Here is a 14,654-nt window from a genome sequence, read left to right as displayed (position 1 = left end):
AAAGAAAATGTGGGGTTTTGACCAATGCAGTACACGAGTATTGATTTGCTACTAAAAACAAAAATTACTAGAGATATTAGGCAGATCTGGCAGCATGTGTGGAGAAAAAAAAACAAGAATTAACATTTCAGGTCTATGATCAGAAGTGGAAAACTGAGAAAACACATGCATTTTAAATTGCAGAGAGGAATAAGGTGCAGGGGAGAAAATGTCTGTGATAGGGTGGAAACCAAGGTTGTCCAGATGGCAGAATACTTTTGATGCTACCTAGTTTACAGATGAAAGCTGAAACACAAGAGGAGACACAAAAGAGAATGCTGGAAAAACCCAACAAATCAGGCAGCATCTGTGGAGAGAGAAATGTTGAGTTAATAGTACAGGAGGACGACTTTATATTAAAACTGGTTGGTTCTGACAAACAGGAAAGGCTGGTTGTGGAAAATTATTGAATTCAATATTCAGTTCCAAGGGCTGCAACACGCCTCAATGGAAAATGAGGTGCTGTTTCTTCAGCTTACTTTGGGATTTATTGTACCAGTATAGGAAGGCAAAACTAGAATGTCATACAGAAAGTAAATTCTTCTTACCTAGTTCCTCAGGATCAAAGTTTCATGGGATCTGAGATGACTGATGTGAGACCAATGTGGGAACTGCAGGCATTTCCACAGATGGGCAGGTGCCCATGGGGTTAGCAGGTAGATAGTATTTCACCATTTAAACTTGTGTGCTCCTAATGCATAGATTCAAGGTTTTCAATACCATTCTGAATATGGTATTTGAGGAAGATATTCTATAGACTCTCCTGATTAGTGGAGTAAAAGACTTTAGAGAGGTTGAAAAAGATTTTGTATAGTGGTTGGTGCTGTTCCCTGGTCCTTTGTACTTCTAGAAGAACAGAAAGTTGGCATATAGATCAATGTGTATGGGTGGTATGTTGACCTCCAGCACCATGGAGGCAAGAATATATAGGAGCAACTGCAGGACATTCTGGGGTGGGGGGGGGCGGGTGGAAGAGTTGGACAGCCAGTTGTCATGGTACATATCAGTACCAATTACATAGGTATTACATAGGTTAAAAATAGGGATGAGGTCCTACAGGCTGAATATAGGGAATTAGAAGCCAAATTAGAAAGGAGAACCTCAAAGATGGTCATCTCAGGAATGCTCCAAATAGGAAGATATATTGGATGACTACGTATAAGAGGAGAGATTCAGATTCCTGAGACTAGTTCTGAGGAAAATAGGTGACATTAGGACCTGTTTTGGGGAAGCTATGCCCAGTACAAACTAGATGAGCTACACCTGGTCAGAACAAGGACCAATGTCCTCAGGTAGGGGAGTTGCTGCTATTGCTGTCTGGGAAAGTATAAACTGGCATGGCAGGGGAAGATAACTTGAGCAGGGAGATAGAGGACAAGGTGAGAAATTAAAGACAGAAAAAGCAGCAGCAAAAGTGGAAGGCAGAGAACAAAAAAGGGAGAGAGCCAAACAGGGACATAGGCAAAAAAAAAGCTGAGAGGGTCATAATGTTAAAAAGGCAAGTCTAAAGGATTGTGCCTAATGTGTGGAGCATTCACAATAAGGTAGATAAACTAACAGTGCAAATTGATCTAAACAGTTATGACACTGTTGGTATTACAGAGGCATGGCTGTAGGTGACCAATGGGAACTGAATATCCAGGGGTAGTCAATATTTAAGGACGGGCAAAAAAAAGGGAAAAGGGGGTTGGGTGGTGTTGTTGGTGAAGGAGGAAATCATTGCAATTCTAAGGATGGATATTGGCTCAGAAAATACAGATATGGGATCTGTTTGGGTGGAACTAAGAGGGAGAAAATATTGGTGGGGGTTGTCTACAGGCCCCCAAAAATCACGTGTGGGATGGAATTAGAGACACATGCAAGAAGGGTACAACAGTACCCATGGGTGACTAATCTACATAGATTGGTCAAACCAAACTAGCTATCATATTGTGGATGAAAAATTCCTGGAGTATGTATGTAAGAGACTCTTTCTTTTAAAATGTGCTGATGAATGAGCTAGAGAACAGGCTATTCTAAACTGGATATTGTGCAACAAGAAGTGAATAATTAACAATCTCGTTATGTGGGGTCCTTTAGGGATGACAATACATGATAGAATTTTTCATTAAGACAGAGAGTTAAGTATTAGAATCAGAGAGCCCTGATTCTGAATAAAAGGAAGTACAAGGGTATGAGGCATGAATTGGTTATGAGGCACAATTTGGGAATGAGATTGGTGAACTTAACTAAATGTGTTGAGGGTAGATAGGCAAGGATAGTACTTCAAGAATGAATAGATGAACTATTGTAATTATTCTTTCTAGCACAAAAGAAATCAGGAAAGAAGGCTCAAGTATGGAAAATGAGGGATTGTATTAGATCCAAGGACATAAAATTGCAAGAAAAAGGCCTGAGGACTGGGAGCAGTTTAGAATTCAAATAGGAAGACAAAAAGATTGAAGGGGGGAAAATGGAGAATGAGAGCAAGCTTGCGAAGAACATAAAAACTGACAAGAGGAAAAGGTTAGTGAATACAAATGTCGGTCTCCAATGACCAAATGCATATTTTGGTTCTGTTTTCATATTGGAGGACCTCCTAGTTATGTTAGTGAATGAAAGGTCTAGAGAGAGGAAGGAACTGAAGGAAATCACTATTAATAGGGTTAAAAGCCAACAAATCCCCACAGCCTGATAATCTACATCCCAGAGTAATAAAGATAGTGGCCTAGAAATTGGATGCATTGGTGGTCATTCAGCTAACATTTTGGAGCAGTTCCTACAGATTGGAGGGTGGCATATGTAATCCCATATTTAAAAACAGAAGGGAAAGGCAGAGAATTATAGAACAGTAAACCTAACATCACCAGTAGGGGAGATGCTAGAATCTATGACAATAACAGACCACTTGGAAAGCATGAACAGGACTATGCAGAGTCAACATGGGTTTATGAAAAGGAAATCATACTTAACAAATCTACTGGAGTTTTTGAGGATGTAACCAGTAGAACAGGTAAGGAAGAACCAGTGGATGTGGTGTTCATGTTTTCAGAAGTTTTTTTTATAAGATACCACGAGAGGTTAATGTGCAAAATTAAATTACATGGGATTGGGGGCAACATATTGGCATGAAGAGCAGCAAGTTCCAGCCCATTAAATTACCTTTTCCTCAATATCGCAACACTTCCCTTTTAAAAATCAAAATAAAAAAACACTTCCGGTAATCATTTTCCATTAGAACCATTTAACTCCTCTTTTAAAGTAGCAGGCTGACAAAAAGATATTAAGTAATCTCTCAAATTGATTACATTCATTTCCACCTTAAAAAGGATTTTAATCGTTTCAAAAAATACACAATAATCAATAATAACCAATGTCAAAAAAATTATAGGAATAAATATGTAGAGTTGAATTCTATGCTGTAAAGTGGGCAAGACCAAGTGCCTCCAAAACATTACTACTTATGGTTTCCTTATAAATACTGAATATTGTAAACAGTACATCTTAGCCAATTACCATGTTGAATACCTGTACAGAAACTGGAAAACAGCAAGAATATTAATCACTTTGATCATAAATTAATAAATATATTTTAGAACAACAAATTGAAGTAAAGCAGACTATATGGCAATTTTGTTTAATCAAAGACAATATTTATTTCACATTTTTATATTATGAAAATTTAGTGATACAAATTTGCAATTTCACCATAGTTAGTAGTGTTAATGGGATTCACACCCTAGGATCCCTGATCCCAATTGAAGCTAGACTTAAACTAAGAAAATAAACCTTCCTTTTGAAAAGATGAATTTACACCAAAAATTTTCTTAAGAATCAAGATTTTAACAAAATTAATTTTTGACACCACAGATGCCTAAATAGTGACATTAAAAATAATAGCCTAACTAGACACTGTCTCACTTTTTTTCTACTGTCTATGAATTTTACGTGCAATTCTAACCAACTCAGGTTATGCCTAGGAACTTTAAAACACAGAACATTATATCAAACTGCAAGTAATTGGATTGCGCAGGATCAATGTATAATTATTTAATAACTGGCACATCAATATAAACCAAATTATTATACAATATATTACATTAGAAATGCATGATGACTTTTAAGATTACAAAGTAATTTCTGCAGCTGTAACTGCTCCTTAATCTCAGTTTGAGCCAACAGAGAAGATATATCTAAATTACAGGTTTCTCAAAATACTCATCATATTACTTTGCATGATTACCATGAATTGATGCATGTTTGTATTACATTATATCAACTCCATAAATTCCAACAAACTAGATGAATATCAAGCAGAGAATTTTTCAGAAGGGGTTAAGGAGGCAGTTAGGAAAAATAAATCAGATCAAGGCAGGCTTGTTTTAGTTGCAACAAATCTCCAGCTTAACGGTCCAAGCAAGCTTTTAAAATTAAAGATCCACCAAATAAGACAGAATATTATTTAATACTAAAGTAGTAAAACAATCAGAGAAACTAAATATTTTTTTCTTACTGGTTTTGAAACCCTGCTTCAGTCTCATTCTCAGTGAAGCTTAGCTTGTGTTTGATGCTGCAATTCTCAACCCATCTCTGAATGTAGCTATGGATCTGCAGCCTGTACTTTGGTATCAAGTCAATTATAATTTCAAGGGTTTGACAAAAAATGAAAGAAAATTGTACCTTCTGCTTTGTCCCACTTCCCACTTTATTGATACTTCAAATTAATTTGACATCAATTCATGCAAGGCTCATCAAAACATCAAACAAAATTCATGCATGTAAAAAGAGTCGAGGTAAAAATCAAGATGCTGCTTCATCTAAAGCTTGAACAAAAATACACATTCAGGCCAGCCTGATGTTATGATCAACCTTAGGGAATTTCAATATGCCATTGCAGCATTGTTATATTATCAGAACTAATTTATTGTCATCTAAATATCAAGATCCAACTGCAGTCTTTTTTTTAAATCAAGACTTTTTGATGGTCTTAAATGTGTTAAAGTCCACACTATCATTGTGCACAATTCAGACCACAAATCAGATTTAGCTATAAATTAATTGCAGATTTGGCTAACAACTTACATTTATATAGGTCTCAAGACATCCCAATACTTTTCAACCAATTACCCAAAATTACTTTGACACTTAGTTCTCACTGTAACACAGGAAAACATGCACACATCAAGATCCCACAAACAGTGAGGTACATGGTAAGCTAATTGTGGAATATTGCTAACCAATATAACAATTATGTTATGCCAGTTATAATCCTAGCATAGAAAGTGCAGTCTAAGTGGACATAGCTACAGTGTATTAAATAACCTAATTATACGTTGAAACCCATTCCCATCATAAATAGTGATTTCCATGCAAAGTAATGCTCTTCCTTATGGAGCCTCATCTTGGATTTCCTTAAATCTAAATAAGTGTGCTTTTTTTTAATGCAAATAGCACTGTGGAAAATAAACTGCTTCAAAATGTCTAAATTCAATAAATCCAATCTAAAACATTATTCCAAACTGAGGCAAATGGTAATATTTTAGTGCTCACATTCTCTCATCTAATCTTAATATTAAATATCAGAGGAATTCAATGCATATCAATTTGTTATTTTAATGATTCACAAATTCAGAGTTCTTCTTGTAACAACACTAAAAAGATGTTTATATGTAATATTGTTTTTTCTGTTGGTAAACATTTCAGATAGTCAATAAAACAAGAACCAATTGAAGTGACATAAATTCTATTAAAAGCAGTTGTGTATGTCTGACAGGGACCATTTAGCTTTTTCTTGGAAAAAGAAAACAAAGGCATTTGTTCTATTTTTAAATTTGATTGCAGTGATTAGTGGAGTTCCCAGGGGTTCCATTTAAAATGAGGTTTAACCAATGAATAATATTTCTTGTTCAAAGCAGCATCAAATAATTAATTTCCTTTAGTAGTATTTTCCTTCAATTTGCATTTTCCTTTGGGCTTCCTATATAAAAAACTACGTATTACACTAATGATTTACTGACTATGAAAAATTAGCATGTTGCTACAAAATAGGACAGTTTAAAAAAAATCACCAAATCCCCAATACTTAAAATACCCCCTATTAACAAGATCATACTGGTAAGAGACAAAGCTTGCATAGTGTACAAGAGTCCAACAGCAAAGAAACATTAAATCTAATATTATAAACATTAACCTTTTAAATTATGACAATTATTGGCCAGCAATTGACATGGTGCATTCGTTCCAATGCACACAATGTACCAGTGTGGTAAGACCCTTTGCTTTCTGCTCTTAATTTCCCCAAATAGCAAAGTTATGATTCCATTTAGCTGGAATGGATGGTAACAATAATGGAGGGAGGGCTAACAAACCCGAGGCTATGATGTGGGACAAGATAGGAGCAGAGTCAAAGAAGGTTATATGCAGCTTTACTCTCTCAGTTCAGATCCTATCTCATCACTTTTGTCAATTGTAAAAGCCCAAGACCAAACAAAATCTTTTGCAAAAATATTGATTTACGTCAGCATTTCAGTCTTACGTCAAGCAACTCCATTACTGTAAATCAATAAAATATTCCAGTAACCATGATAATCTTTTTGACCTAGTACTAAACATTTATGCTTTTGATAACTTATCACCTTAAGTTTTAAACCGCGATTATGTCATTGGTCCTGGAAGCAGCACTGTGTGGATCAATGCAGACACGACAGACTGCAGGTGCTGGAATCTGGAGCAAAAAAAAACAATTTGCTGGAGGAACTCAGCGGGTCAGGCAGCATCTCCGGAGGGAAATGGACAGTCAGCGTTTCGGGTTGAGACCCTTCATCCGTACTGTCCAGATGAAGTCTTGATCTGATACCTCGACTGTCCATTTCTCTCCACAGATGCTGATTTGTGGATCAAAACGCTTCTATGCAGCAGGGGAGCTGTCAGTGGTTCTGAATAAATAGGTAGTGACATTTGGACTAACAAGGCAAATGAAACACAATGGATCAATCTTTTTTGAAAATACATGCACATTTCAATAATAAACTGTTTCAATAATGGCTTGCAGCAGAGCTTTTAAATACAATCTTAAGGGAATTGGATAGCTTCTTTAAAAATATTAAAGATTAAAAGGGGTGAAATTAGAGTAGATAGCTCACATGGAAAAAAGCATCAGCCCAGGATGACTCACTGATTACACTATAACATGCCATATTCTAAAACCTTATTGACAACTAACTAACGTGATCTTTTAAAAAAAATGCACAATTCTTGCCAATGATTTTCCTCTTTTTAACCACTACATGTACTCGAAAAGTTTGAAACAGAACATGTAAACAATTGACTGGTAAAGGAAGAATCAATGTAAAATTGATTGTGCTGATGCTCTATGTAGCTAGGCGTTCAGAGCCAGAGCACATTTTTTGTGGGTTTTTTTTTTAAGTTCCCCTTCACAATATTTCTAGACCCTGCTTCCCTTCCCATACTAGTAAATCTTAACACTTTTTCCTTCAACATTCATCACCTACCCCACCCTCCATCCCACTCCCAATAATGGTTCTGCTCCTTTTAATGGTGCAGTAACATACTTACAGGACCAAATATCCAATTTCCTCACCCAAAAGACTTCATCAGTTTAAAAATTTTTACTCTTCAATGCTAAATTTCTTAATCTCAAAACTACCCAAGACCACTGTTCCCAATGATCCCAGATTTTGAGATCTCCCCCCACTTCTCTGTGACTTACCTCTGCAATCTATACACAACTTTATGACCCTCTTGCCAGTGCACCCATTCAAAAAGATCAAAAGCCTACCTGAAAACTGGGGACTTGTGTGGTTATTCCTAATCCCATTCCTTGTGAAATGTTTATAAATCAGTGTCTCTTATATATTCATTGGCAAAATTCCACTAAACTTATAAAGACCAAAACTCACCATGAGCAAACTCATGGATTGTTTTGCTCTAAAAAAAAATGACCCACAGCACTCAGGTATCAAGTCCTAGTTCTAAATACAAGAAGAAATAAGAATTCTGCTATTTTAAAATAAAACTGGGGTCAAGAAATCTCACAGCCTGGTCAAGGTATGTGCAGTAGTTCGCCATTCTTGAATCATTTATACTGCTACAACTGATTTCTGAAATTTGACCATGTTATCTTTTTATCCACCCACTCCACTCAGAGACAAGCACATTACTACAATGTAGTTCCATAAGGTCCAGTATTTTTCTGCTGCCTTGAACTGGCTATTTTTCATACCCATGGCTAAAGTGTGGAAGTCATCTGGTTATTCACTGTGGACTCAAAGTTGAACATACATTCTTCTGATACTCATAGATATAGACTTATAGCAGAGTCATTTAATAGCAAATGAGGTTTGGAACATTGGCCACTGTTCCACAACCTAGCTGACAGGTGCCCAGGCTAACTATGGCATAGCTACCAGTTACATGGCTTGATTTTGTGAAATCAGCAGATTTAGGAACTAAACTGATGCTATCATACTCACTGTCTGAACCTGTTGAGCCTTGCTCAAGTGACATTAAATGTGTTGTCCATTATTTGGAGTCACTGTTCATTCTCCACAGCCTTTGTGCACCAGCATATCACTTGCAAAAGGGGTCTCTGCAAAAATTTTAGCCAGTGGTCTTTTACTCCAACCTGAAAACAGCCCTCTGTGCCGTCTCCAACAAAAATTGGGTACTGCTCTCAACATCAAGATAACAACTGAAAACAGCCACACAATCAAATGCTACTTATCCTATATTTAGGAATTGGATTACTAGAATCCCCATAAAGAAGCTGACAATTATAACATGAATACTCCCAAAATTGGAAACATGAAACAAGTTATCACAGAATTCTGGCATGCTTTCAGATTCCAAGTACACGACACCAATTTACACATTATATAATGAGACTCGCCATGATTCTTCCTTTAGTCCTCAGTAAAGTGCTTTTTCCATTAATGGCCTTTATGAACTATTCTTCATTTTCCTGTGTATGAGCACTTTTCAAAGTTAACTCAGCATATGACACACCATATGACTCATTTATTTTAGCATTCAGTGCAAAAGGCTTCAATAATTTTTAGTAACATTCATAAACGATTGTGGGAAAAATCATTATGTTTCCTAGTACATGTCTAGGGACAGGAGTCCTGGCCAAGTGCTCCTCTTACTAAATTACAAATCAAACCCTGCTGAGGTCAAAGGAAAAGAAAGCTCTCCCCTTTAGATGATCTTCTAAAGACTGACTACCAAAGGTTAAAAGAACAGTCCTGATTTTGGAAGCTACATGTCAGAAGAGAAAGGAAATAAAATGTCCTCTCAGTGTATTGTTTCACAGATCACTAAGCTGTCTCTCAATTCAGTGACATAAATGTTGATGTTTGAAATTCAGTATATACCTTTTCCCTGAATTGATCCTAAGAGGTGGATGGGAGTTGGGGTGGTGAGGGCATCCCAATAGTTTAAGAAAAAAAGGGGGAAAGAGGAAGGAGAAGCATTGGAATTGTTCTTCCTACACTTTCAGCCATCCATTTAATATAGTACTGAAGAGGAGCTGTTATGAGAAATTAACAGATTATCACAGAAATTGTCAGCATACAGCAATTTAAATTTAAACAACTATTTTTCCAAATTATAGGCACAAATCAACAAAATGCACATTGATACATTTATAATTAGAAGTAGAAATACTAACTTGAAATAATGCAAAGTATTGCGAAGTAATTTCCAACATGCTTAACTAAAAAACATTGGGCTCAAATAACTGTTTCTGTTATAAAGGAAGAGATTTAGATAGGAGAGGAGGGGTGGGGACAAATTTAGATCAAATTTACAGCTACACACACTTCCTAAAATGCATTTTAAACTCCGTACACTTCAAAGATATAGCCTTCCCCCTTATAATGGATAGGTGAAAATAAAAGGATCTCCAAAATTCCATAATTTATATCATGACCCTAGTGAGACACTAAATGTGATAAAAATGCTTTATCAGTAAAACATCAAATGTCACCATTAGATGGCATTTTATGTTTCTGATCTTCCAATAGATATACATCTGTTGGGAGCCTGTGTGAACTGTTTTCTGTACCAAGAGGAGCAAATTTTGTTGTGTGACCATATATGTAATACTGAGCTGATTCAAGTTAGTGTAGAATGAGGGACAAATGTTGAGGAGAAAGGATAGCATTTTAGCCTCTTAGCAAAGCATTAAAATAAAAGGCATTTGTGAGCAGGTTAAGTGGCTACCCAGAAAACTAATCTGCAACCAAATGCCTTTGCATTACTTTGTGCATCCCAGTTCAATCTGTAAAACAAAGGCTGTATCTTTAGAACCACAACTCCTCACACATGCAACTGCTTTCTGGCATAAATCAACATTCCCCCAGAATATGTGCAACATCACAAAGCTGTATTTATACAATCTGAACACACATCTCCATTTAGATTATGTGGCCATGCAGTTTACAGTTATGGGTGAATGCCCAGACCTCAGGTCAAGCAGAAGCCCTGTTCTACATCTGTTCCAATGACACTGCTGGATTGTGGTCTTTAATGTTAAACTAATTTCTATACGTCATATTCAAGCAAGAAAACAGATTAAAAAGGCAATGCATTATGCTCAAGCTTCTCAGTCACTACATTAAGCATACATTTAAACTGGTCTGCTTTAGAGACAAATGATTGAAGAGGTTTTTGTAAGACACAAGTAAAAATATCACAGTTGGCATTGATATTTGCGGTAATAACTTTTACATTTCCACAATTACCATCGTACAAAACAATATGAATAAAACATAACAGATCAGGTTATGAAGCCCCAATAAAATACTCAAAGCTCAAATGATTAACAAAAGTATGCTCTTAAAAAGTCTATTCATAGGATTAGCTGCATACAACTGCTTGCAGTTTTCTTTTGCACCAGACAAATGCAGCCAGTTTCATCATAATTAGCATCAATGAAATCAGCAAATAGTATCCCAAGCTTTAAAAAATGTAGTGATATATTGAAATTGAATATAAAGCAACATTGAAACAAAAGTACCCAATATAGAAACCAAAATTAATGCCTTTCTGATATTACAAATGTTTATCTCACCCTGCCTTTTTTTTTATGGTGCACGCTATATAGTATGAAATGAATAGTAACAGGAGACTAATGGAATTAAACTAACCTCCATGAAGTGCCAAGAATGGAAGAAAATGAGATTCTTCTCATTAGCTTACAGCTGATGGCTGTGAACAATATGGGTCATAGGCTGCAGCGGGGGTTGGGAAAGCAGAACCACATTTGCTTTGCTGTGCTCCAAACATATGTTGATAACAGCAACTAGAAAAGAGAGGCCATCTGCTAAGTTGCATGAAAGAATCACTAAGAGATCTCAATAAAAAGTCTTACAGCAAATCAATGGAATATTTCGCTAAAAGAGAATATAAAAAAGGAAATCCAACTGCAAATCTCTAAAACCTGCAATTGCCAATCAATTTTAGTGAACATCAATAACAGATTTTATACATCATCTCAACTCCAGCAACGATAAAAAGCTGTTTGTGATTGGCTAATGAAAGTAAAGATAGTTAATATATCTCCTTCAAAATTATAAATGTTAGGCTGCCAGTTGTCCAGATGAAGATGCTGTATCTGTAAAGTGGTAACCAACAGGATTCTGAAAGGGCCAAAACAAAAACCCCTGCAAACTTCTTCCTATTAGATCTTAGATCAGTAGGTAAAAAGCGTACTTACATGTGGGTTTTACAACTCTGTTGAATACAACAGAGATAGCTCCTACGTTTCTTCTTTGAAACTGCACTGTGGATTTTTTATATCCACCTGACAAAGCAAGTGGAGCTTTTGTTTAATATTCTCACTTAGTACTGCACCAGAGCATCAGCCTAGAATTTTGCATTTACTGTACGTCTCCAACATTGGATTTCAATCCAAATTCTTCCAGCTCCATTGGGTGTGCTACCAGAGATGACACCTTTTAAAACAGCAAGTTTCTCTCAACGTGCTCACTTTACCCCTCAGATGAAGCAGGACCTTTAGAATTATTTTCTATTAGGCAAATTAAAATTACAATTTAAACAAAAAAAAAAATTAAAGGAAAAATGTGATTGCACTAGAGAGGGTGCAATTGAGGTTTATGAGAATATACAAGGACTGATTTTTTTTAGCCACGAGGAAAGACTGGATATGCTGCCGATGTTTTTAGGAACAGACAGACTTAATGGACATGGATTGAGTAAATGGGAGAGACTCATTTCCCTTAACATACACTTTGTCAACCCTCAGCGGACAGGGTCAAAATCTCGAGGTATCGATTTAAATTTATTGAAAGGTTGCTTCGAGGAGGGATGAGATGCATTTTTCCATCCAGAGGTTTGTAGGGTCTGGAATGCAATGCGTAAAAGGGTTGTAAACACCGACGCTTAAAGCTTTTAAATGGATACGTGAATGTGTTTTTGAAAAACTGTGACCTGCAGGATTATGGACCTAGTGTTGGAAACTAGGATTAGGCTGGATAGGTCCTTTTCCAGTGACCCCCAACTGTGTAATATATATTCTGCGATTGTATGATTCTACAAAATTGTACAAGCAATTTTAAATCGCTGAAATCGCGTCCCTTTAATTTTCTGATGTTCCCTGCAATCGTAAGATTCCTGCAGCGTAGAACAACTGGAGCTCTTACATCAAATACATGAAAAGCTGTCACTACACGATACAAAACGACAGAATCTGTAACTGGAAGCATCAAAAAGAACCAATGACAAGCCGTCTGAAACTCATGCCGGGAAAGTAGCTCCCACCGTCACAAGTTGACCAACAACTGCATCACGTAAACCCTTGCAAGACGGTTTAAATAAGAATTATTTGGAAGCAGCAAAACCTTTCGAATTAACCCGCAGCTGCACGATTCCATTCAGTAAAACGGGCATTATAACAATAGAATGCGTTATTTCCGTTCTTTATTGGAGAAAGGCACCACATAGGGGGGGGGGGGGGAAATGAGAAAATTATCTCATGGTTACAGTGCACAATCCTAATTGTGCAGGGAAGTCGAACCAGTGACCGTGTGCATAGGTTCAATGGTTTGCAGCGCTCACCCCTAGCAGTACGTTGGGACACTAACGAGGGCGGCGGGGGAATGGAGGCGTCGTCGTCAATGCTGAGGAACCAAACTAATGCAGCAGGCAAGAGGTAACCCAATTTTCTGCCTCCCTAATGCTCACCTTATGGAGTTTCCACATGGCCCCGAGCGCCTTCACCTCATGGCTGTCATGCTTGCCTTCTTCCAGGCACTGGTAACAGACGGGCGCCTTGCAGTTGACACAGTACATGCTGTGGTTCTCCAGCTCATGGTCGGTGCAGGTGGAGATCTTGCGCGGGCTCAGCCTCCTGCAGATCCGGCCCTGGGCCGGCGGCACCAGGCGGTGCTTGACCAGCGGCCCCCGGGGAGGATGGCACCTCAGGCGACAAGCCTCGCAGTAGAAGACGTCGCACTGCTCGCACATGACGGTGGCTTCCTTTGGCGCCTTCTCGCACAGCTGACACTTGAGGGCCACGGCCCTTCCCTGCTGGTAGCGGTCAATGATGCCTTCGAGGACTCGGTTCTTGGGAAAGCCGCGGAGGCCCCGCTCGTCCAGGATCAGGCTGCGGTGGCACTGCGGGCAGGTGATGCACGAGTTGCGGGGAGGCACGGCCGGCGACGGCGGGAAGACCCTCACGCCGTTCGGGGACCTCTGACAGGGGGTGGTGGGCGCGCTAGCGAAGCCGGCGTAAGAGCCGTAGCCGCTGTCGGCCTCGCTGTACAGGCTCATCTTGTCCAGGTCCAGGTAGTCATAGTCGGAACCCGAGGCACGGCTCTGAGGAGACTCGGCTTCGGGCGTCTGGACCAGGATGTTGCGAGCGCAAGCCAGGCACAGGTTGTGGGAGCAGGGCAAAATGATGGGCTCTCGGAAAAAAGCACCGCACACCGGGCATTTCAGCTCTTCCTCCATCTCCTCCATTGGGGGCAATTGCAAACCCGGCGGCAGAGCTCGCCGGTCCTTGAATTCAGCAATATTGGAAGCTTTAGTGCTGCACACGAGAGATCACAAGCAGCTGCCTCCGCTGCAGTTGCCTCGCATTAAACCCTTCACCTTCTGCTCCACCCACCGCCACTCAGCACCTCTTTGATTGGTCATTCCATCCGGGCGAAAAATTCCAACCCGCCTGCTGATTGGTGAGCTCGGACTGTCCATCCTTGCGGCACCGCAATCGGTCAAAGAAGGTTGGGAGAAGAATGCGTTACATAAAAATCCTGCGGTTCAAGAAACGAGGGATAGCAAAATGCAAAAGTTTTAACTGGAGCTATGGGTTTCTGCCTATTTGGAAACATTACTTTTGAGGCCGTTTAGCTAAATATTGTGGGCAATAAATAATCGATGTGGCGCATGGTTTCATGAAATGTATTGAATGAATATTCCACCTCCCACATTTTCCTGATTTGTACCCCTTACAGAATTCTGTTCTAGGAAATGGTTACATTTCAATAAAGGCAGACCATGGATAACGACAATGAATCATATCTAGGCAAAAAATCTGTTGATTGCAAAGAATAGATTTTTATAGAAATTGATATATGGGTACTAATGTAGCCTCG

The 14,654-nt window shown here is 38.5% G+C and overlaps 1 protein-coding gene across 3 annotated transcripts in view; it reads right to left on the bottom strand.

Annotated features, from left to right (window-relative positions):
• The window catches only part of trim9 (tripartite motif containing 9), a 52,657-nt gene extending 38,496 nt beyond the window's left edge, over nt 1–14,161 (bottom strand). For 2 of the 3 annotated variants that reach the window (XM_052021095.1, XM_052021086.1), the window contains exon 1: nt 13,243–14,138. In XM_052021095.1, coding sequence (XP_051877055.1) covers nt 13,243–14,019 — 777 coding nt within the window. In that variant the 5' untranslated portion in view covers nt 14,020–14,138. Of the gene's footprint in view, nt 1–13,242 lie in introns of all 3 variants that reach the window. The other variant, XM_052021076.1, reaches the window with a different exon arrangement.
• Nucleotides 14,162–14,654: the final 493 nt, after the last annotated feature.

This window comes from Pristis pectinata, chromosome 1 (assembly GCF_009764475.1).
Source record: "Pristis pectinata isolate sPriPec2 chromosome 1, sPriPec2.1.pri, whole genome shotgun sequence".
NCBI classification, from domain to species: domain Eukaryota; kingdom Metazoa; phylum Chordata; class Chondrichthyes; order Rhinopristiformes; family Pristidae; genus Pristis; species Pristis pectinata.
Note: the sequence above shows the minus strand (reverse complement) of the source record. Positions and strands in the feature narration are given on the sequence as shown.